We start from the raw sequence: 24,615 nt of genomic DNA on the forward strand, positions 1-24,615 counted from the left end.
TTTTATCGATTATTTTTCTTAAAATTATCCGGACCGATGACAACGTTTCTATATTTAATGATAATATTCAGGTTTTTTGACTCTCTATTTATTATCTTTAATTTTTTTTGTCTCTTTTACGAGTTATTTTCTTTAATCTATAAATTTTTGCAATATCAACGCTACACAATATAGAGGCTTCGCTTGATTAAACATAAGAACTAACTACCCATATATATTTTTTACACGGGACTACAAATTGCCTTTGTGGTGATATATCAGAGTTCTGAATTGTATATTGAATTGAAGTGTTTACATTGTTAATTTTTAAAATACACCTCTATAAAGGACACGCAAATGCTTTACCCCACGCAAATTATGGATAACATGAACTAAAATCCCTTATAAGTCTGGAAAAAATACAGCTCCTAATCGACGCCTAATAGATTTCGATACGACTCAACTATGAAATTTTTTTGCCGATCATAATGTCTAATCTAACAATTTTAACATTTTAGTGTGGTGTTAGCACCAGGGAGGCGGCCTGTTTGTAAATAGCACTCTATGGTGCTCCTCCCTGCAATATAACGTTGATTGTTATTATAATTATTTTTATTGTTTGGTTTAATTGACTCCTTGTTTTCTCTTCTCAGTTTCATCCTTATGTGTATTGGGTAAAATAAAAGGAAAATATTTATAGTAAAATATTTTCTAGAAAATTCATTTGGAGGGAAAAATAAAATATTAAAATAATGTGGTAAATAATACCACATTTAGATTTTTCCGTTTGATTTTTAAACGCTTACTCACGTTTACAGACCCAACATTCTTGACAAATATTCTCAGCTTTTGTAAAATATGCTTTGATAGAAGATTAAAATTAAATTATAACGAACGATTAATACGATTTTAACCCAATGCTACTTTTATGTAAATTTTTTTAGATGCTAAAAAAATCATGTCAATCGGCTTTAGAAGCTTGACACGTTAACTTAAGTCAGCATGCTTTAAAATAAATCATGTAAGTCTACAATAAAATACAGGTTTTATTCACATCAAAAGTTTCCGCCGAAAATTTTATAGGTATATACCCTGATAGGTTTTAAGTACAGATACTTTTCTTATAGCAAATTAATAATTTACTTGCAATTCAAAAATTTTTTATCAAAATTTAAAAATATTTAAAATTTAGATTCTTATCGTTGGCTATATACACACGATATTTTTTTACTTAAATTGCATTTATTTTTTAAAGTTATCAAATCTTTATAATAATCAGTAGATCTCTTTATTCTTTTACACACTTTTAAATCAATGTTTTTAACTAGGTAAAAATTATATTTAACTATATTTTTCTATAAAAATATTATTGTGTATAGTTTAAAACTATTTTTGAAATTTTCATTAATTTTTATTACAATGTGTAATCTTTTTTTTTTTACCCTACCTATTTTAATAAATGTCAAATATATCATAAAACGTTCATTATCTCAATGCATTTTACTATCAAATTTATCTTTTTATTCTACAAAAATCAATTTTAAACTCACCCCATGATTTTTCCTTCTTTAAATTTGTTTACAGCCTTTTGTTCAGATTACCTTTTAATAATCCCATCCACCAGTACTGATTTCAATATCTACTTATCTCTAAACAACTTAGATAATATATCTTATTTATCGATATTAATCGCCGAATGTCATCCTTTAGAACATTACAACGAGATTACAAATATTTTTTCCAGTAATTCTCATAAATCATTGTATAGATTTAACCCTATAACTTCAAATGAACTCAATGATTTATTAAAATTCAAAATTTATGAAGATTTAGAAATGATAAATTTATTTTACAATAATAAATTTATATTAAAAACGACATTGTCACTTGTAAGAAATAGGTCTTATTATATCACAGGAATGTTTTTTTACAATAATAATAATAGTAATTGTTTCTATAAAACAAGCAAGAGGAATATATTTTTTAGCAATAAAATGTTACAAGAAATTAAATGGGGATTTTGTGGGTATAGTGAGATTAATAAAGAGAGAGTTGATGTTTCTAAGTTGTGTGAAGAAGAATATTTCAAGCCTGAAGATTTTACTGACACTATAAACAGTCTCTAGTGTTTACAAGAATAAAAAGCAATAATATAAGCTTATACTCGAAAAAAAAGATAAAACGAGGACGAAAATGGGTAACTTAAGAATAATAATCAAGCTTTACTTAGTAAGCAATAATTAATTATTGACTGATTTTTCAAGAATATAATCTTAAAAGAATAATGAATATGTGAATAAATCATTAATTAATGACCTACCTAAATGTTTTTATCTATGTATAAAATATTCTTTTTAAATAATAAAGGCCGTAAAAAGCCATAATTATATGAATCATTTTTTTTAGATTTATATCGTATCTTTCTCACCAGTTCCTAAAAAAAATAACCTCTTTAGCATTTACTTCAAGACTTGCAATTAACCATAGAAATCTCTGTTTTTTCCTGCCCAATTAGAAAAATTTCATATCTGTAAGATAGCTTTTTCAATTTTATAAAAATTTTATTTTTTATCAATATGACTTATATAGTTTCTAAAGTTCTACCTCATATTATATTTGTTTAATAATGTAGTTTTGTGTTTCTTCTGTCTTTAAACTTAAACCTTTATTTATATTTTTTCAATATATATTAATAAAAAACAAATATACTAAATTTAATTTGATTTATTTGCATTTTGTTTGTTTTAAATATGTTCTTAAAATTTACTCATAGTATAATAAATTTTTTTTAATCTCATACATATTATATTTAAAATGTCGTGTTAAGATATGTCTTAATTCTAGTATAAGACACAATAATGGTAAAATATAAAATGTTGTTTTTTTCATATCATTTTATTTTCCTTTATAAATGTTACATACCATTTTAATTATCAATCCTCTCTAGTTTTTCTCTCTTATATTTATACCAGAATTCCATATCTTCCATACTTGTTATATTATTGTCTACTATCCTGCTTATAAATAATTCTATATCTTCTATCTTGTCATACTGACACTCACAGCACAGTGGAAGTCCCGAGACTACTTTCTTCAGTCTACTAATAAATATCTTTATTATACTTATTTTCATAGAGCTCTTCTTTAATATGTTTATATTTCTATTAAAGAAGTCTATGAATATTGGTATACTCGTAGAGAGTAGATTTATAATCCACAGAGAGTAGTTTACTACTTCTTTATTGTTTAGTTCTTCGCTCTTTAAAATTAAATATATTAGTCTATTGTCTAAGTTGGAGACAGTGACTAAGTCACTGTCTCTTAGACATTTACCAGTAGAAATATGCCTTTTTATGACTGCCTGGTTTAGAATGAATTTTGAGGATGAGTAGAAATGGAATAATTTAGTAGTGTCATTTATAGAATATTTCTCAATATAATGAACTTTATAGTCCTTAATATTTAACACGTTATTATCTGATGCATTATTTCTTGATACATTTTTCTTTTTTTCATCATCTTTGCTATCTGTTAGATTATTCGTATTTATATTTAACTTATCTAAATCTTCTTCAATTTTATCTAATCCAATTTCAATTTCATCTGATTTTGTTTCGGTTTTGTTTATTTGTACTGTATAATTAAACATATCTTCTTCTTTCTGTATACTTATCATCGTATAGAATGAGTCTTCACTCCTGTCATCTATCTCTTTAAATAAGTCTATTACTTCTCTATTTATATATCTCGGGTTTGTTCCTAATACTTCTCTTAATATCTTGATTTTATATTGACTCTTTCTCAATAATCCTATATTAATCTTCTTACTCATCAAATATACTTGTCTTTCATATTCTAAATTATTAATACTACTAATATTCTCTATATTATTCTCTATCATCTGAAATATTACGTCATTCTTATCTTCGGGGTACAGTACTTGTAGTATCTCCAGATTCTCTGTACTTAATTTCTTCTTTATAATCTCATTCAGAATATTCTTATATTTCTTAGTCTTCATATTTAGGAATATTCTGTATATTTCTATGTCTCCCTTATGTGATAAATAATATCTGAAGATATTTAAGAATCTGTAAGAATCAGACTTGTTATATTTGAGATATAGAGGGAGATAATCAAATGAGGAATATCTACACAAGTCTAAGAACTTCTCATGAGAGATATTCAATAAAGAATCTGAAGATACTAGAGATTTATCCATAAGATAAATATTAATATTATTATTACTAGTCTGTATTTCTAATTTATCTTCTTGATTTATAAGGGTCAATATCTTAGTGTAAATCTCATAATTAAAAAGAGATGTCTCATTTTTCTCTGGGAATTTGATCTTACTTGATTTTATACTATTGTAAAGATCTTGCATTTTTATATCTTCTGGTATTTCTGACACATCGAAATCTGACAAATATTCCTCAAAAGAGGGTTTACTTTTAATATGCGGATTATACATTTTAGTATTCAGGAGAAGAAGAGAGAAACAGAGATTTAAGATAAATTTGGGCTCATAAGAAGAAAATGAGACAAAATGAGCAGTGAATATCTCCAGTACCCTGTGGACTATCTGGGACTCGCCTACTAAATAAAAGCCACTTAGGTATAGTCGAAGGGCCACGAGAACATTCATATTTGTGAAATCGAAAGTGGAAGTGAATTCTTTAAGAAAATCAATGTTTTTGAGACTACAGAGAAATTCGCCCAAAATTCTGAGATTTGTAAGGGGGTGGTATCTTAAAATTAGCCAGGATGTCTTCCCGTATATTTTATATAACCCAGATATGTCTCGTGTGTCATTAAATAATTCCACATAAGAAATATCTAATTTATAATCTTTTTCTTTAATATTTTCTAGGCTATTTGATTTTTCTATTTCTTTTTTGGATTTGTAATATTGAATTTTACAATTCTCATCCATGTAAATATTGGATCTGTAGTTTATATTAGACTTATAATCTAGGTTGGAGTCTGTGTTAGAGTCATCTTTGATTTTATTCTGGTTCTTCTTAAATTCTGATATTATCTCTGAGTAATTCAACTCACTGAAATATTTAAAACACAAGTCACTGTAAATCTCGTCTCTATCAAAATTATAATACAAAAATCCCAATATATTCTCATCTAAACTTCTAATATACCACTTAGGGATCTCATCATAAAACCCTTGTAACAAATACTTACTCTTACTATTCTCTAATAACAAACATGACACATCTTTAATCATAAACACATATTTAACATTACACTCATCTAAAACAAGTCTATATTTCATATTATCATCTTTCAAATTATAAATCGCCCTATCAAGAAACTCAGGATAGAAAACTAAGAATTTCTGGAAATATTTGAATATTTCATTACTAATGGCATAAGAAAACATAGAACTATTCAGAAGAATAATAAATCTCTCAAAAAGTGGATAACTAATATCTGGATAAGTACTTTTTGTAAGTACTTGGAAATATTTGAGAATGACTTGGTCTGTGTCTTTTTCCCCTGGGAAGAACTTCAAGTTGACTATTAAGTGCAATATGTCCAGATCTTCGTGTTCTGACAATTCGTAAATTGACAGAAAATTGAACATGTCTGTGTTTGTGTATGCGTTTATGCTGAAAATTTGTTTAAATAGTTTTTTTTCTGAGTTTGTTTGTTTGTATAAAATATCAAGAAATTCCTTATTTTGGGATTTTAGATCGTGTAATAAGATTTTAAGTTTGTTCATGGGGTAAAAATCCAAAAAAAATATAAATAATAATATCTAATGTCTTAATAATATTAAGTATGTATAAAGTAATTTGCTGTTGTAATTTTTATACTAGTGTTATTTTTTATTTTTTTAAATTTGCTAAATTTAGCCAATCTTTGTTTTTTAAAATTTTGCTTTTTTTTATTTTTTTAAATTTGCTAAATTTAGCCAATCTTTGTTTTTTAAAATTTTGCTTTTTTATTATTTTTTTAAATTTGCTAAATTTAGCCAGTCTTTGTTTTTATAGAATTTTGCTTTTTTTTAGTTTTTTTAAATTTTGCTTTTTTTTCTAAATTTTGCGCAATGTCCATACAAGTAATATTTGCTTACAAGTAATATTTGCTTACAAATAATGTGCTTCTTTTTAGTTAATTAATTTATTTTTTATCCCTCTAAATGTCCTTTATAAATAAATTAACTAACATCACTTCAAAATATCACTCATCAGTCATGGATCACTTTAATAATCCCAGAAATATAGGCTCTCTAGACAAGAAAGACTCTTCTGTCGGCACTGGGATAGTAGGAGCCCCTGCTTGTGGAGATGTCATGAAATTACAAATAAAAGTCAATAAAGACAATGTCATAGAAGATGCTAAGTTTAAGACATTTGGCTGTGGGTCGGCCATAGCCTCAAGTAGCTTGGCCACTGAGTGGATCAAAGGGAAATCTATTGACGAGTCATTGAAGATTACAAACAGGGAGATAGCTAGTAAACTGAATCTGCCTCCTATAAAACTGCATTGTTCAATGTTAGCAGAAGAAGCGATAAAAGGCGCTATAAAGGATTATCATGAGAAAAATAAAAGATGAATAAATAATAACATTACTTGGAATGAATAAATATTTTCTATTAGTTTATAATTTTTATTTTGAATTTGTTTATTAAAATACAAATTACAAAACAATACATATCTAAGTTACCTACGAGCTTATTACACTAAGAGCCCATTATATTATTAAAAACTCATAGTAAACATTTTTTTAAAAATCATAATTTTTTTATATCCCTTTGTAATGGACAATATCTTCTATGTAGACCATATTTTTATTTCTAATCATCAACTCACTCCTCAAAACATCATCACCTATTTCTCTACATCGCCATTTTACGATAAATCGTCAATTAACGAAATATTAAAAATGCAAAACCAATACAGAGGAATAGATATTTCAAACGAAGAAGTAACAAAATATAAGGGAATGTATTACATTCTGGAATCTAATACGCCTGATAACACATTATTTGTAATAAAACAAGCACTAAACGAAAAAGATCAAAATATTAATTTGTCTTTTTACTACGTGATACACGGGTTTATTTATAAAGCGCCTAGTAATCATAAAATTTATAATACGAGAATAAACGATATATATTTCTATTTAAATGAAATTATGGATTTTTACTTTAAAAAACTGTTTATAGAAGAAAAATGTGAAGAAAAACGGGATGAAAAGGATAATGATGAAGTAAATCGAGATGTTATTATAAAATTTAATAAAATGTATGAATGATAAAAAAAATTTAGAAATTTTTTAACAACACTTTTTTTAGACTAATAATGAGATTAAAATTTTTATTATTTAAAAAATTAAAAAAACATTTAAAAATATCTATTTAAGTTTTAATAATATTTTTAGACCAGGCGCATTAGATTTTAGGACTTGTATTTAAATTATTATTTGCTTGATCTTCATTTAAGTTTTTTTTCTAAAAGATTTGCTATATTCTTAATTATGAGCTAATATTCAGCTGTATATTCAAACTTTGCCTTTTGGTTTAATAATTTAAAAATAGACATTTTTTAATATAAAATTTGTTATAAAAAAGCAAATGAAACTTGAAAATAAAACTTATAGTCAGCTATTTGCAAATCCTAAAGCTGATTCTTGAATAATTGCTAAAATAACTTACTATTTGCAAGTACTCTTTTTATCTATCGCGTCATCATAAGTATTTTCCTTTATAAATATTCATCTAAAAAAACGTATCATATTCATAAAACCCCAAATATTTGTTTTTATTTAAATCAAAGTATTATTGTTTTTTTATAATTTTTGATCATAGAATAAATATCAAAAATCAGTCTAAAGGTCGCTTTATTACTTTTTTTCCTGGGGTTTTAGTTAAAAATCTAAATTAATTTCTGTAGCTAAATTATTTTTTATGTTTAAGGAAAAATGTTTTTATAAAAATTATTATAGATGCGTACAACAAGACATATGGTTATTAGATACAGACCAGTGGTTATTTGAAGCTCTTTTTTAAAAATTGTTAATTAATTTTATCGAAATCTTCGTTATTAAGGCAAGTTATTGAATTTTATTGAGAATTCGTATTTGGATATTTTTTGCTCAATTCATTTATAAATTTTTGTGAAATTTATTATTCTATGTATTTAGTTTGAATGATGCAGCCAAATATAGCATAGTTACAAGATAATTCAAGAAAAATATAATATGGGAAGAGTTTTTTTATACATTAAAAGGTTGCAAAAAAGTACTTTATTTCTCAATTATTTTGAATGAGATTAAAACAATAAAGAATGTATTTATTTATCATAATGGGGGTAAAAATTATCAAAATATATAACATCCCCCCTCCAAGACGGTTAGTCTCACTTTATCCTTAACCCAAGCAGACTTTTTAGATCATAGTGCCTTTTCTTTACATATCTTCCATTTACTAACTTAACTATATAAGAATCATTGCCACATCTCTCTATAATTTTCCCACTCTCTAAAAACCTACCTTTCGAATATTTATCCGCACCTTTCAAGTTTTCCTTCTTAGCTACTCTCACATACTCACCTACTTTAAATTTTTCCCGTTTCCCCCTGTTAAACAGTTTTCCATATTTCCCTTGTGGGCTATTTTCAATCATTACATGTCCAGTTTTATCCTCTGTCGCTTCTATTGGTGTACATTTTAGTGCCGTGTGGTAACTCATATTATATTTTTCAATGCTTCCCATGACCTTCTCTGCAAATGTACCTTCTTTAGTCTTCAGAATGCTCTCTCGCAGCGTACCTATAACCCTCTCGACTCTGCCATTACTCCTGTGTGATTCGACACTTACTTTCCTATGTTTAATTTCTAGTCTGTTACACAACTCTCTAAACCCCTCATTGATAAATTCTCGCCCATTATCCGTTATAATCTCTTCGGGCTTTTTTCCTTGTTCACACAACTTACTTAAAAATTCTGTCACATTCTTTCCAGTCTTGTTCTCCATTACCGTGCCCCATACTCTTCGAGTGTAATAATCTATCGCAACCAATACGTATTTACCTGCGTCTCTAAAATCAATGAGATCCAAAGCAACCTTTTCTAAATAACGTGTAGTATCTACAAACTCACATCCACCGAGTCTTTTTCTATTATATATTTGACATTGTACACACTTTCGAATTGTCTCATTTATGTCCTTCTTTATTCCGGGCCAATAAAATCTTTCCCGCATCGCGTAATATACACTTGTCATACATCTATGTCCAACTTTTTCGTGGTATTCCTGCATCAAACTTTCCCTTGACCCTTCTGGTGGTATCTCGACTTTCCGTCCTGAATCAAATCTCCAATATTTTTTTCCTTCTGCGTCATCGACGTGCGCTTTCCATTTACCCTCTATCTGCTTGGCGGTCCTTTCTCTGATTTTCTTTTTCTTTTCATCGTCTTCCATATGTATCCTGCTTAACGCGTCAGCCACCACCATTTCTTCTGGTTTCTTATATTCTATGGTGAAGTCAAATTCCTGGATCTTTTCAATCCATCTATTTATTCTATTGTTATTAAAACACGGTTTATTTCTAATCTCAACCAAGGCTTTATGGTCCGTCTCGATTTTAAACTTCCTACCGCGCAACTCGTATTCAAATCTTTTTATCCCCCAAAATACCGCGTACATTTCTTTCTCCGATATAGTATATCTGGTCTCTGTAGGTGTTAACTTTTTTGAACTCCATTGGATTGCTACCCATTCATCTTTATCGTTCTTCTGAAGTAACACGGCTCCTATCCCTACATTGCTCGCGTCCGTTCTCAATATAAATTCCTTCCTATAATCAGGCAATCTAAGTTTCCCCATCGCTCTCAAAACTTCTTTCAGCTCTAAAAACTCTCTATTCATTTCAACCGTCCATTCCCACCTCTTATCTTTACCTCTCAAGCTATCTGTCAGATGAATAGTTAATCCCGCGTAATTCTTTATAAAGTTCCTAAACCATCCTGTCATTCCTAGGAATCTTCGTGTTTCACTTACACTTGTCGGCTGCGGGAATTCCAACGCCTCGTTCTTCTTTATTTCATTCGCTTCAATATCTGTACCATTCAATGTGACTCCTAAGAGCTTAACTAACTGTTGGCTAAACTGTATCTTCTCAATATTCAATCTCATTTTATGTCTTTTTAATCTTTCCAATGCTTCTATAACTAGCTTGTCATGCCTTCTTTTAGTTCTAGCGTGTATAACGATGTCGTCCATATATACCTCCACTCCTTCTCCTTGTAAATCTTCAAATATTTGGTTCATTATTCGTTGTAAAATCTGCGGGGAATTTTCATATCCCATTACCATACTGTTCCATTCATATACCTTTCTGTTAAATTCAAAGGCCGTTTTGTGCTTATCCTCTTCTTCAATCTCTACGTGGTAAAAGCCTTCCTTCAGATCTATAACGGTAAACCATTTAGACCCCTGTGTGGCTCTAACAATGTCCCTAATATTTGACAACTCATACGGATCTTTTTCAACTAAGTCATTTAAACTCATTAGATTACTTACAAGCCTTACTCCTCCGTTAGGTTTTACTATAGCTCTAATTGGGTTCCTCCACTCGGATGTTGATCTTCTTATAATCTTTCTTTCTTCCAAACTTTTTATATATTTTTCAGTTTTTTTCATCAACGCCTGTGGGATAGTTTGTCCTCTTTTAACTACTTTTTTCCCTGGTGGCGTCTCAATTTTACATTTCTCTATCTTACAGTGTACGATCTCTTCCTGCTGTAAGTCGAAAATTTCTCTAAACTTCGCTTTTATATCTTCAATGACAAGGCCCTCTTCTATTCTATCCTCTCTCATTCCTCTCCTTTTTGAATTTTGTTTACGTTTTGCTTCTCCGCATTTCCTATATTCTTGTGCGCTAAGTTCTGTGCTTGTAGATCCACTCTCTTCATAAACAATTCTATACTTGTTAAAATGTTTATTTTTATTATCTTCTTCTTTCCTCTTCCTTACGAAGCAATCTCTTGCCATGTGCCCAAATCTACCACAGTAAAAACAATCTCTACTTCTTACTCTCGTAGTTTCTTCCCTTATTTTTCCTAATGCTCCTCTATTTGCCAGCTCCTCTCGAACTGTTCCTCTAACCGACTCTGCAATTATTTCCATCATCTTACTTTTGTCTTCTTCTTCCTTCTTTTTTAATTCGTCCTTTCTAACCTCCTTTTCCATTTCTTCAATAATTAAGGACCAACTATCTTCTTTTTTAATTCTTTCTACAATAAAGTTCTTTACTTCTTCCGAACCCATTTCATAAATTCTTGCCTTCCATAGAGACTCATCTACTCCATCCAACTCTAGCTTATAAACTATTCTTTTAATTTCTTGTAACATTATTCTGGCCTCTTGACCACAGCCATCACTTGTTGACTCTCGATTTGGTATCGCCCCCATGTATTTATTTATCATAATGGGGGTAAAAATTATCAAAATATATAACAAAGAATATATTCTAGTATGTCATGTTTTTGGAATGTTTTTTTGGCAAATTAAAATAAAATTTCAGTGTGGAAAAAAATAGTTAATTAAATAATTTTTAGAGTTTTAAAATGTTAAAAACATGTAACAAAAAAAAAGAATACGAAACATAACAAAAAGCTATCGGATTGTAATGAACCTAATATTTAACTTGTAAGGTAATTGATAAACATTTGTCAATCGTTGTATTGACGTTTAGATATCTAAATCTATATTTATAATGGTGTAAAAATTTTCGAAATAGAATTATACAACAGCGGCTTGTTTATTTTCATATAGATTTTTGATCTTAGGTTATAAATTAAGTTTGGACGAAAGGATTTCGAAAAAAATTGGAAATTCTTTGCTTCTTTTTTTCTGCGATGCTACGTGTTAAAAAGTACTACACTAAATATGCATGCGTAATGTAATTGATTGGCTAAAATGATAAGTACAATTTTTTACAAGCACAGAACTAATGTGAATTGTTATTTTTTTATTAAACCTGAAATATATATATCTTTAAAGTGTTAAAAATTAACTATAAAAAAACTATTTATCTGCTTCTTGGGCTATAATATTTTTTTTACTTAATTACTTTTTTCTGCATAATTGAAACGACTATAATTTGTGCTATTGCTAGTGCACATCATCCTGATCCTTCTATTTCCGATAAAATCATGCTGTCAAGAATTTTCTTACGAATGAGAATTTAATCTACTCAGTATAAATAATAGTATATTTCTATATTTTTTTGTGGAACCTTAGATTAACTAAAAAAACCTATGAAAATATATATAGTACAGCACAGATGATATTATTTTCTGTTTTAAAGTTACTTTTAATCATACACTTTCAGATTTTTGTGTAAAACTCCTATTCGTAAGCAATCTGTTTATTGTATACAACATAATATGAAGTGGTACTTCCTCGAATAAAAAAAAAGCTTTGCTGTAAGTTATGAAACTTAATATTACTTACAATATGGTACTAGTAGAAAATTTTTATTTTATCTCTGAAATCTAAAAAAAAAACAATTAGTATTAAATTTACAACATATAAAAGGTCTTAATAGTATGTGTAATTTCGGTATGGTGATTACATAGACACCCCTTTTGGAATCTTTTATTTTTTAATATTCAAAATTAAATTTCAGAATGGGAGAACAAGAATAAGACGATCATTATAGAGCACTTGTATTATTAAAAATCTAATCGGAACTTTTAATCATGTCATGTAACTAAATAATAGCACATGCACTTATTTGACCTGATATTATAAATTTTTTGTCGACTCAAACAATTTGTAAATGTGAAGTATATGTATAACTCTTCTACTTAAGACCGTATTCTTTTAAAATTTTCTTTAAATTAAAAATGCATTATTAGCAAAAAAAAAACCATAAATAATGGAAAAAATTAGATCAATAAAGCCATAGGCCATGTATTTAATAAGAGTCTCGACATGGGCCATAAGTGACTGTATTCTATAGTAATCATATGATAAAAACTTAGTTGGTAATTCTCATCCCACCTTGCGTCCAATTTTTACAACTTTAATTTTTAGATTACAAAAAAATAAACATCTCCACAATTGTTTATTAGCATCCCTACCCTTGGAAAACTTTATAAGAGTACGATAGTAGGTAATTTAATACTAACAAAATTTATGTTTGTTTATATATATCTTTTGGCGTGTAAATTGCGCCGATTCCGTTCATATTTGTAACGTTTTAAAAACACCATTGAGTGAAATTAAGTATTCGAATAAAATGCCGCTTTTATTATAGGTTTGTTTCAATATTTATTCAGCTGTGCTTGTGTGTATCAACTTTGTAAATTTAATTTTAATTAAAACTAAGTATTTTTAAATAAAATGCTGTTTTTATCTTACCAAGAACATAGCATTTCTTCCCTCGATGTAATATTAACTGTTGCGGTCTATGATAAGCAATCACTTTGAAATTATTAATATTCTTCTTAAATTCAACATTTTCAATTTTACTACTATCATATGTTAATATTAGACTACAAAAAGCACTTTTGTTACTTTTTGCATAATTTTTTAGCATCAACAATGTTAATTGCGTTTATTGTGTATTTTAATACTATTTTCTGCATGGACGTGGCAGAAGTTTTATGACGATTGTCTTTAATTGTATAATATTATGAACATCCGCAATAACATAATTGCGTCTGTTAAAATACTTTTCGATCACAAAATTAACATTAGATTCAACCGTTTTTTTACAAACCGTTTAAAGATCTAGGTAACGTTTCAAAAAATACTCATATAAACTTTAAAATTTATTAAAAACTTTATTGAGGGCAATAACTATAATGCTTGTAATGTCTCATTTTATAGAATCCCTTGTCAATATAATTATTACCAAATCTTTTTTTTGACTCATTAACCTCGCTATTATTTATTTTGTTGTTTTCGCTCTTCGAACTAGATTTCAATTTTGATATGTAATCGGCTTTGTTTGTTTGATCTTCGCCATGTTTATTTGCATAAATCTTTTCTTCCGATTTTGGGACCTCTTCTTTAAATTTTTCATTATTTTCTTCCAAAGTTTTTTCGCTCATCTTATCTTCATCCAAATATGTTTTCTCTTCATATTCTTCAAACGATTCTGCATATTCGCTAGAGTCTTGATTTTCCCATGAATCTCCTTCTTCATAGTCGGCTTCAAGATTATCTAACAAATCTTCATATTCAAAAATAGCTTTTTGTTCTTCTTCTTTTTTCGTTTTGTCAGATTTGAAAAAATCAACACATTTTTTACCTACAAAATTCGTTATGTAACTTATGAATTTTGAAAATCTATGATTACATAGATAATTAAAAACTGGCAAAATCGCCATTGATGCATATGTATGAGATCGCATTGCAAGTCCTACCACCGAATGCGTAATCAATAATTCTGATTCCTCATTTTTTTTAATATTTGCGAGAAATTCATTTTCATTTGCGTCTTTCTCTCTTTCTTCTTTTCTAATGGCCTTTTCAATTTCTCTTTGGATTTTCGTATTATAAAAAGTTCGCCATCTAGAATCAAACATTTTATAGATACAAACCCCATCAAGTATCTTTTTTTTTCTGTATTCTGGTATATATGGCAGTATTTCCGACTCTTTTTTGTATTTGAGAGCACATAATAAGTCTTCTTGAATATGTTCAAAATCCGCTTCAAATTTTTCTATTTTGTCTTTTTTCATCGAAAATAAAAATCCTAATATAGGATGTGTTGAATTTATTAATTTTAAAAGGAAACAACGGGGAGAAAAATTTAATTCGTGGCCATTGTACATAAATATACAACCATTCATCCATTCCCTCTTTATTCCTTCTTCAGTTAACTCTGGGTCTTTCTCTAATTCCTTTTTAATAATTCTATCAAAATCCTTATTCTTACGGAAAGTTGTCCAAATTGGATTGTAAAACGAATAATAATTCTCATGTATTTTTGAGTTAGTATAATATCTTCTTTCTGTAGTTTGTCCTGGTACATCGCTATTTAATTGAAATGATAAAACGATAAATGTCGTAATTATAATATTATTTAATAAATTCATTTCAGTGGGGTGAGAGTAAATTTTTTTAAAATATTTTAAAAATTTATTAAAATAACGAAATCATTTACTTCAAATAGATATTTAAAAACAATACTAATTGATAATATTTAATTTACAAGTTGATTTAATTAATCTACTTCAATATAACCACGACACATACATCACTTAACACAAGCAAATGATAATTTTTAGTAATAAAATGTTTTTAAGCACAAATTTATTTTTTTATGATTTGTTTCTTACTCTATCTAAGTATTTATCTTTAAATGCTGTACATAAAATATATTGGCTTTTTAATAAAAATTCTAATCAGTGATAATGACTAAAGCAAAGAGTTGATCAAAGAAAAAGAAATACGATATGTGTCATAATTATCTAGAAAAGTATTAAAGCAAACTATAAAGAGGAGAGTTTCGCTTTGTCTCACATGTTATTAATGTCCTTTTGCAAACATATATAGATATATTTTAACAACTGTGAAAAATTTTGCCGAAACATATTTGTAGTTCTCAACAAAGTCTAAGAATTTCAAAGTAGAAAATTTTAAATGAATCAAATAAAATTTAACTACAATGTTTAGCTATTACGATTGGCTTTTTAGTTATAAATGTTATTAATGTTTTGTTGTGTTTCCGGTTAACTACAAGTGGGCCTTGATGATAGGTTTAATGGCCATACATTGAATAATCACATTATTTGATGTTCTTATTTCTAAGACCTTGAATATAATGATATAAAATTGCAAGCTATGAAGACTTCAGATAATCTAGAAAAAACAATATTAAAACATAACATAGCAAAAACTATCTAATATCTCATATTTTATTATAAAAAATATCATATTAGTTCTTATCACACTTTTTTTTATTTAAAAAGTGCATATCTTAGTTTCATCTTATTATGTTAAAATAATATCAAATATAAATTAATGTTAGAATTGTTCATTTTAGCGCGTTAAATTTGCTAATACTTTTATTTTACTTTCAATATATAAAACCAAGTTACAAATTATCGTCAGAATCGTTTTTCAGAAAAAATTAAATATTTGCCGTAAAGTTGTAAAAACCTTATAAAATGAAAAATTAACTAAACAAGTTGTAAGAAGTGTGATACATGTCAAATCCGATAGTATCCATCTTGAGACATTAGGCTGTCTGTCTTTATATATTTTATAATAAATGAACTTATGGGTTTTGTACTCAAACAAATTGGCGATAAGGACAAAACTTCTTTTTTTAGAAATGAAAAGAAAAATGTTTCACAGAAGTTTTAGAGGATTTCCTAGGGGTATCGAGGTTAAGCTTATAAACCTTTTTGAGATGGTTCATAAAGAAGATTCAAGGGACTGGATAAATTCACAACCAATAGGACTTTGGCTGGATAATTGATTATATCATTTAAAGAAAGATTTTTTTAGTATAATGCAGATAAAAATATATCGTAAACTTTCTGCTTATTGATACCTTGGGGCTCGTTTTTAATTATCTGGATAAGATGGTGGAACTAACACGCAAAGGTAATGTTCCTGGAAGTATATTTATTGCTTTTGAGTTAAAGGGGCACCCAATGATTTACAAATATTGTTCTAGTAAATAATAATGAGAATAATCTTGGGGTTACATTTACAGAGCTTTGAGTAATATGAAGCTCGAGAATGTTCGTAAATATACAGAAGTGGTGCGAGGAGACTCTCGGAGGTATATGCCCACAAAAGAAAGGTCTTGCAGAAAAATGACGAATAAACAGAAATGAATGGAAAATTTTTGTTGTTTTTTTGTTGTAAAGGGGGTCAGATAGTTGCAAAATTAAAATTAAATACCTTCCGTAAGAAATATTAGAGCCGCGAAACAGGCCACAGAGAAGAAGGAAGATCATTAGAAAAACAATTCTAATAAATTTTTTTATATTTAATCCGTGTCGAACCTTAATGACATAAGAACAACGCTTATAGCCGCATCATAAAGCAATTTAAAAATAAAATTCAATGTAATTTTTATACAAAAGCCGATTTAAATCCGATTAGACTTCAACTGTTGCAGAATGAAAATGTTGTTAATATTTCGAAACTTAGCTCTGAGCATCAAATGAATCAAAGATAAAAACCATTGTGGAAACGATAGCTAAAATCATAATCGAAGAGATGGTAATAAAAGATAGTTTATTTTAACAAGAGATATCACAATACCATGATCATAGGACATGCGCTACTCGATAAATACAAAATAAGTTTAAGATTTGGGGATAATAGAATCTTGACAAATGGCAAAGGGTAAAGACATAGACTACAATGAAATTATCACAAAAGATGATAAACCAATACTATCACAGTTATACAAGCTGGGTAGCAAAAAAGAAACATAGCATCGAAAATGATAAAAGCATTGTCCGAGCTTTGGAATTATCAGCCCTAGTGAAAGTGCATGGAGATGTCCAGTAATTTCTGCTCAAAAAAATGAAGATAACACGCTATGCGTGGATTATAGAAGACTGACTGACTCAACGACCGGAGACGCATATTCAATGCCTCAAGTATAGAATTTAAATGGCTTATAAGCCGCTACATTCTTACAAAAATGAACACTGAATCGGGATTTCATCAAATTAATGTAGCGCCGTGTGATATAAAACGCTATTTTTTATTTTTATGGTTTTTAAAAAAAAGTACCTGAAAACCGAGAAAAGCAAAAATTTATGATATGTGATATATTTGTATAATTTCTATCCCCCATTATGATAAATAAAGACATGGGGGCGATACCGAATCGTCAGTTTACAAGTGTGGACTGTGGTCTAGAGGCCAAAAAGTTAATAAAGGAAGTTAGAAGAATAATGTATAGGTTGGAGATGGAGGAAGTAGAAATCAGTTTGTGGAAGCAGAGAATATTTATGGAAGGAAGTGAAAAAATAAAAAATTTCATGGTAGAAAGAATTAGTAAAGAGGACGAATATTATAAAATAATTGAGAAATTAGAGGAGGAAATATGTAGAGAAGAAAGAACTAAAAAAGAAGAAGAAAATAGGAGAGAACTTATGGAGGTCATAGCTGAGAATGTTAGAGAAACTGTGAGAAAAGAAATTCAAGAGAAAGATTTAGTTTTAAGGAATACAGTACAAGAAATAAGAAATAATAGGAATTGTTTTAATTGTGGTAAATTTGGCCATATGGCTAGGAACTGCTATTTAGGAAGGAACAATAATCAGAAAAATAATAAAAAGTTTAATAAGTACTTAAATTTAGACGAAAACCAAAGTTGTAGTAGCAGTAATGATAATAAAGAATATAAACCAAGTGGAAAGACAAAACGAGTTAAGTTAAAGGAATGTAATAATAGTGATAGAAGACATAAAGAAAGAATATATGCGAGCAATAAAGAGACGAAAAGAAGATTACTGAAGAGGGAATTTACGTTGGAAGATCTCAAAGCGGAATATGAAGAAGTTTTTAAACAAGGAGATGAGGTTATAAGTTATTGTACATTAGAGAAGTGTAAGATAGATACTCCAGAGGGTAAGAAGATAGTCAGAAAGGGACAGACGATCCCACAGGCTTTGATCAAACAGACTGAGGAATATATTAATGATTTAGAAAATAGAAAAATTATAAGAAGATGTCTTCGGAATGGAGAAACCCAATAAGAGCGATACTTAAACCAAGTGGTGAAGTAAGAGTAGTTAGTAATTTTATAGGGTTGAATGATTTAGTCGAGAAAGACCCGTATGAGCTAACGAATATGAAAGAAATAATAAGAGCTACGCAAGGGTCGATAATATTTACTGTTGTTGATTGCAAAGAAGCATTTTACCATTTTGAAATCGAAGAAAAAGATAAACATAAGACGGCGTTTGAATTTAATAAAAAAGTTTACGAATGGAATAGTATGGTGATGGGATACAAAAATTCCCCACAGATACTACAGCGAACGATGAATAAGATTTTTGAAGATTTGCGAGGAAATGGTGTTGATGTATACATGGACGATATAGTAATACATGCCAACAATAAACGTAAACACGATGAATTAGTAATAGAGGTTTTAGAAAGAATTAAGAGAAATAAAATGAAATTAAATATTGGGAAAATACAGTTTAGATAAGCGGAAGTAAAATTATTAGGTGTGACGCTGAATGGAATAGACATGACGGCCGACGAAATAAAGAAAAACGAAGCCTTGGAGTATCCGGATCCAAAAACTTTGACTGAATTGAGGAGGTTTCTAGGATTGACTGGATGGTTCAGACCATTTATAAAAGATTATGCCGGGCTGACGTTGAAAATGACAGATAGTTTGAAGAAAAATGGCAATTCGTGGAAATTTACGGAAGAGATGAAAGAGGAATTTACTAAAATGAAAAATGTGTTAAGAAATATGGGAAGACTAAGGTTACCGGACTATAATAAGGAGTTCATACTAAGAACAGACGCTAGCAATTTGAGATTGGGTGCGGTGTTACTTCAGAAGAATGAGAATGGGGAATGGGTTGCTATACAATGGGCATCTAAAAAGCTAACACCTACCGAAATAAGATATGGAATACCAGAAAAGGAAATGCTTGCGATATATTGGGGCATTGATAAATTTAAATACGAGTTAAGAGGTAGGAGATTCAAGATAGAAACGGATCACAAAGCACTGGTGGAGATAAGAAATAAACCGTTTTTCAATAATAACAGAATAAATCGTTTAATCGAGAAGATACAGGAATATGATTTTATCGTTGAATATAAAAAACCTGATGAGATGGTGGTAGCAGATGCGTTGAGTCGAATAAATATGGAAGAGGATATTAAAGAAATGAAAAATAAAGAGCGAACAATCAAGCAAACAGAAGGTAAATGGAAAGCACATGTTTCTTCCGAGAATGGAAAGCAATATTGGCAATTTGACTCAGGACGTAAAGTTGAAATACCACCTGAGAATATAAGGAGACAATTAATCCAAGAATATCATGAAAAAGTAGGCCACAGATGCATGACAAGTGTTTATTATGCAATGAGAGAAGAATACTATTGGCCAGGAGTAAAGAAAGAAATAAACGAGGTTATAAAACAGTGTCAGAAATGTCAGATATATAACAGGAAAAATATGGGTGGTTGTGAATTTGTAGATACGTCGAGATACTTAAAGAAGGTTGCATTAGATTTGATAGACTTTAGAAATGAGAAGAAATATGTTTTAGTTGCTATCGATTATTTTACACGTAGAGTATGGGGAGTAGTTATAAATAACAAGTCAAGTAATAATGTTGTTGGATTTTTGAAAAGATTATGTGAGCAAGGGAAGAAACCAGAAGAAATTATTACAGATAACGGGAAAGAGTTTATTAACGTGGAATTTAGAAAATTTTGTAGAGATCTCGATATAATACACCGACAAGTAAGTATAGAAGCGCATAGAAGTAACGGAAGAGTAGAGCGTGTTATAGGAACTTTGAGAGAAAGTATTTTAAAGTCGGATGCGAAAACTTTTGAAGGTAAAGTGTATAAAAGTATCGATATATATAATCAGAGCTATCATACGGGAATAAAATGTACACCATTAGAAGCGACTGAAGATAAAACTGGAGACGTAATGCTTGAAAATAGCCCTATAGGGAAATATTGTAATAGGTTTGGAAAGGGAAAGATCGAAAAATTTAATAAAGGTCAATTGGTAAGAATAGCTAAACGAGAAAATTTAGCAGGTATTAATAAGTATGAAAAAGGAAGATTTTTGGATACAGGAAAAATTGTTGAAAAGTGTGGAAAGGATTCTTATATTGTAAAACTTAGTAATGGTAGGCCTGTGAAGAAGAGACATTATGACCTGAAGGGTATGCTTGGGGTAGATGTGAAAATTAGATGAGACTAACCGTCTTGAGGGGGGGGATGTGATATATTTGTATAATTTCTATCCCCCATTATGATAAATAAAGACATGATATTTTAAAAAAACCCCAAAACGACAAAAAAAATCTTTAAATTTTAGGCATCCTTTGTTTTCTAGCCTTGCCTAGTATAAGACTACAAAAATAAAACTGGAGTTTTTTTACTGTACTGGACGGCGTTGCTCTTGTGATTTTGTTGGAGCAAAGCTATATAATATGGAAAAAGTAAAGGAAAGATTAGTATATAGTTGTATAAAACGAAAATGGAGGGCAAAAAACAGATTTTTTTGACATTAAGTTATTGCAGAAATTTATTTTTTGTTTTGCTCTCGATTCTTTGTCTAGCAAATAAAGATTAATTTTTAGTCTAACGGGTATGACAAATCTAATATTTTATAAATAAGCATAAAAAAAAGGAAACATATTGGAAAGACACTGGAAAATAGTTAAAAAATCGGCCGATTAAAGAATCAAAATTAAGTTGATACGATTGTATTGAGCAGAAGAATAAATTTTAGAGCTTCATCTAGAGCTGATGATGAAATTAAAGATACTGTTTGGATTTTGGGGTTGTTAGAAGTAGTAAATAAAAAAATTGTATAGTTCAAGTCTTAGATCGGAAGAAAAACATTTGATAAGAATAAAAGAAGATATAGTCTTAAAAGCCAGTTCTTATTTCTGATTGCTATCTGAGTTAACCTGGTGTAGCAGCAAATCTTAATCTTAAACACATTTTTAAAAATTATTTAATGGAATTTACTCTATAAGAGCAGATAATACCAAAAACATTGAAAATTTTTGGTATGATTAGAAATTATTAATTGGTCCGGAGTAAAACGGTGGATTTCGATATAGATTTTAGATTTTACTATAAGAAAAAATAAATAAAATATGTAAGTAATAACATGGAGCCCGATATTTTATATTTTTATTAAATTATTTTTGATATTTTTCTTCAATTGTTGCTGGTTCATTTTTTGGAAACCGTAAAACAGAGAATCTTCGATAAAACAGTATTTAAATAATCTTCACACTTTCTATTATGACACATTTCAATATTTTTTTAGCTGTGCACGTCTGTATAACCTTTGTAAATTTGATTGTAGTAAAAACTATTTCTTTCTTTCTTGAGGCGTTTATATCTTTCACAGAGGATAGAATGTTCTCTAGGCGTAATGTTAACTATTGGGGCTATAATAGCGGTTAACTCTAATATAATTAATAACAGTCTCGAGTTAACTACTCTAAATCGAAAAATTCTCTTAGATCTCAAAATTAGACTGCACAAGACACTTAATTAACTTTTAAATAATTCTTTTAGCCAAAAAAAATGTTTTTTGTATTTTTTATTTATATTTTAATACTATTTTATTTGAGGCTTCTGGCTTTTTATATAAATTATCTTGTGTTTTATAGTGTATAGACCCCTACAATACCATATTTTTTTTCTGTTGAAATACTTTCCGATCTAAAAAATTCAAAACTCGATTCTGCCATTTTAAAAAACGATCGAAGATCTATGTAATATTTCTAAAAAATTTTATAGATACTAAATGCTTTTTCAAATCAAAATAATTATGTAAATTTAGTGATGTTTTTTTAAATTTTATAGATAAAATACATGCTTTTTCAAATCAATATAATTATGTAAATTTAGTTATTTTTTTTCAAATTTTTTAGATAAATATATGCTTTTTCAAATCAAAATAATAATGTAAATTTAGTGATTTTTTTAAAAAAATTTTTTAGGGCAATAACGATGACGCCTGTAACATCTCATCTTGTAGAATCCATTGTCGATATAATCATTATCAAATCTTCTTCCTGACTCGCCAATCTCGCTATTTTTTCTTTTGTCTTTCTTACTAATCGAACTAAATCTCAATTTTGATTTAAAATCAGCTTCGTAGGCTTGAGTTTTAACATCTGTATTTTTATCAATATTTTCTTGTGATATTAGACGGTATTTTTCATTTTTTTGATTATTTTCTTCAAAAGAACTTTCGCTCATTATCTCTTCATTCAAAAATCTTTTCTCTTCATATTCTTCAAACGATTCCGCATATTCGCTAGAATCTTGCTTTTCCCAAGAATCTCTTTCTTCATATTCGACTTCGAGATTGTCTAACATATCTTCATATTTAAAAATAGCTTTTTGTGCTTCTTGTTTTTTCTTTTTGTCAGATTTGAAAAAATAAATACATTTTTCATATACAAAATTTGTTATGTAATTTATAAATTTTGAAAATCCATGATTACATAAATAATTAAAAACTGGGAATATAGCTATCGATGCATATGTATGAGATCGCATTGCAAGGAGCACTACCGAATGCGTAATCAATAATTCCGATTCCTCATTTTTTTTTATATTTTCGAGGATTTCATTTGCATTTTCCTCTCTTGCCTTTTTTCTTCTGGCTTTTTCCATTTCTTCAAGGTTTTTTGTACAATAAAATGTTCGCCATCCAAAAGGAACAGTATTATATAGATTAATCCCTTCAAGTATCTTGGATTTTCTGTCATTTGGTATATATGGCAACACTTCTGATCCTTTACTGTATTTAAGAGCACATAATAAATCAAATTTTATATAACTAAAATCCGCTTTGAATTTTTCTTTTTTGTATTTTTTCGTCAAAAACAAAGATGCTAATATAGGACTTGTTGATGTAATTAATTCTAAAAGAATAAATCGAGGAGTAAAACCCAATTCTATATTCATAGCCAAACGTAAACAACCCAATATCCATTCCCGTTTTATTCCTTCTTCTGTTAGCTCTTGCTCTTTTTCTAATTCCTTTTTGATAATTCTATCAAAATCTTTATTTTTACGTAAAGCTGTCCAAATTGGAGAGCAAAACAAATAATAATCTTCATTAATTTTTTTCTTAGCAAAATTTCTTCTTTCTGTGAGATTTTCTTGTTCAATGGTATTCAATTGGAATGATGTGATGATAAATGTCGTAATTATAATATAATCAAATAAATTCATTCCAATGGGGTGCAAATAAATTTTTTTTAAATATTTCGAAAAATTTTATCAATATACCAACACCCTATTTTTTAAATTTTTGGTTAAAAAACGAAGTCATATAATAATATTTAAATTACAGGTTTGATTTTAATTAATCTACTATAATATAACCGCGGAATTATAGACGCTCAGTTCAAGCAAATACTGATTTTTTTATAAGAATGATTGATAGCATAAATTTCATTGAACGATTTGTTTCTATCTTTAGCTGAATATTTCTCATCATAATGCTAGTACAAAAAAAGGCTTTAAATCGAAAAATTTTTATGAAAAAATGACAATGATTAAAACAAAGAGTTGATCAAAGAGAAAGGAAAATGAGATCCGTCATAATTATCAGAGAAGTATTGAAGCACATCATAAAGAGGAATGTTTCACTTCGCCTCACGTGTTTTTTTGTTGCAAACATATATTTAAAATTTTTAACAACTAAGAAGAAACAAGTCATAACTTTTTCGTTTGTCGTCAAAATCAAAAGAAAATTTACTAGTAGGTTTTTTATATAAAAAATTATAAGACAGATTACATTTTCAGGTATGCGATGATGATTGTTATGTCAAGAATATACCTTTATTTTTTCGTGATTTGTTGTCCGTGTAAATAAAAAGTGACTTTTAACAATTATTTTTTGACTATCCGACGAAATAATCACAT

The 24,615-nt window shown here is 28.5% G+C and overlaps 6 protein-coding genes across 6 annotated transcripts; 3 read left to right on the forward strand and 3 right to left on the reverse strand.

Annotated features, from left to right (window-relative positions):
• Positions 1–1,532: 1,532 nt before the first annotated feature.
• On the forward strand, positions 1,533–2,105 carry VNE69_06205 (uncharacterized protein; the record flags this gene model as incomplete). Its single annotated transcript, XM_065473965.1, has 1 exon — positions 1,533–2,105. The coding sequence occupies one exon, from the start codon at positions 1,533–1,535 to the stop codon at positions 2,103–2,105; it is 573 nt and encodes a 190-aa protein (XP_065330037.1).
• An 800-nt stretch (positions 2,106–2,905) lies between these two features.
• VNE69_06206 (putative guanine nucleotide exchange factor) lies at positions 2,906–5,719 on the reverse strand (the record flags this gene model as incomplete). Its single annotated transcript, XM_065473966.1, has 1 exon — positions 2,906–5,719. One exon carries the CDS (start codon positions 5,717–5,719, stop codon positions 2,906–2,908), a length of 2,814 nt encoding a protein of 937 aa, XP_065330038.1.
• Positions 5,720–6,139: 420 nt separating this feature from the next.
• On the forward strand, positions 6,140–6,556 carry VNE69_06207 (iron-sulfur cluster assembly protein 1 (ISU1); the record flags this gene model as incomplete). Its single annotated transcript, XM_065473967.1, has 1 exon — positions 6,140–6,556. One exon carries the CDS (start codon positions 6,140–6,142, stop codon positions 6,554–6,556), a length of 417 nt encoding a protein of 138 aa, XP_065330039.1.
• A 204-nt stretch (positions 6,557–6,760) lies between these two features.
• Positions 6,761–7,258, forward strand: VNE69_06208 (mediator of RNA polymerase II transcription subunit 6 (MED6); the record flags this gene model as incomplete). The annotated part of the gene is made up of 1 exon (XM_065473968.1): positions 6,761–7,258. One exon carries the CDS (start codon positions 6,761–6,763, stop codon positions 7,256–7,258), a length of 498 nt encoding a protein of 165 aa, XP_065330040.1.
• A 6,541-nt stretch (positions 7,259–13,799) lies between these two features.
• On the reverse strand, positions 13,800–15,059 carry VNE69_06209 (uncharacterized protein; the record flags this gene model as incomplete). Its single annotated transcript, XM_065473969.1, has 1 exon — positions 13,800–15,059. One exon carries the CDS (start codon positions 15,057–15,059, stop codon positions 13,800–13,802), a length of 1,260 nt encoding a protein of 419 aa, XP_065330041.1.
• A 7,597-nt stretch (positions 15,060–22,656) lies between these two features.
• On the reverse strand, positions 22,657–23,919 carry VNE69_06210 (uncharacterized protein; the record flags this gene model as incomplete). Its single annotated transcript, XM_065473970.1, has 1 exon — positions 22,657–23,919. One exon carries the CDS (start codon positions 23,917–23,919, stop codon positions 22,657–22,659), a length of 1,263 nt encoding a protein of 420 aa, XP_065330042.1.
• Between the last annotated feature and the right edge of the window lie 696 nt (positions 23,920–24,615).

Source organism: Vairimorpha necatrix, chromosome 6 (genome assembly GCF_036630325.1).
Source record: "Vairimorpha necatrix chromosome 6, complete sequence".
Taxonomy (NCBI): domain Eukaryota; kingdom Fungi; phylum Microsporidia; family Nosematidae; genus Vairimorpha; species Vairimorpha necatrix.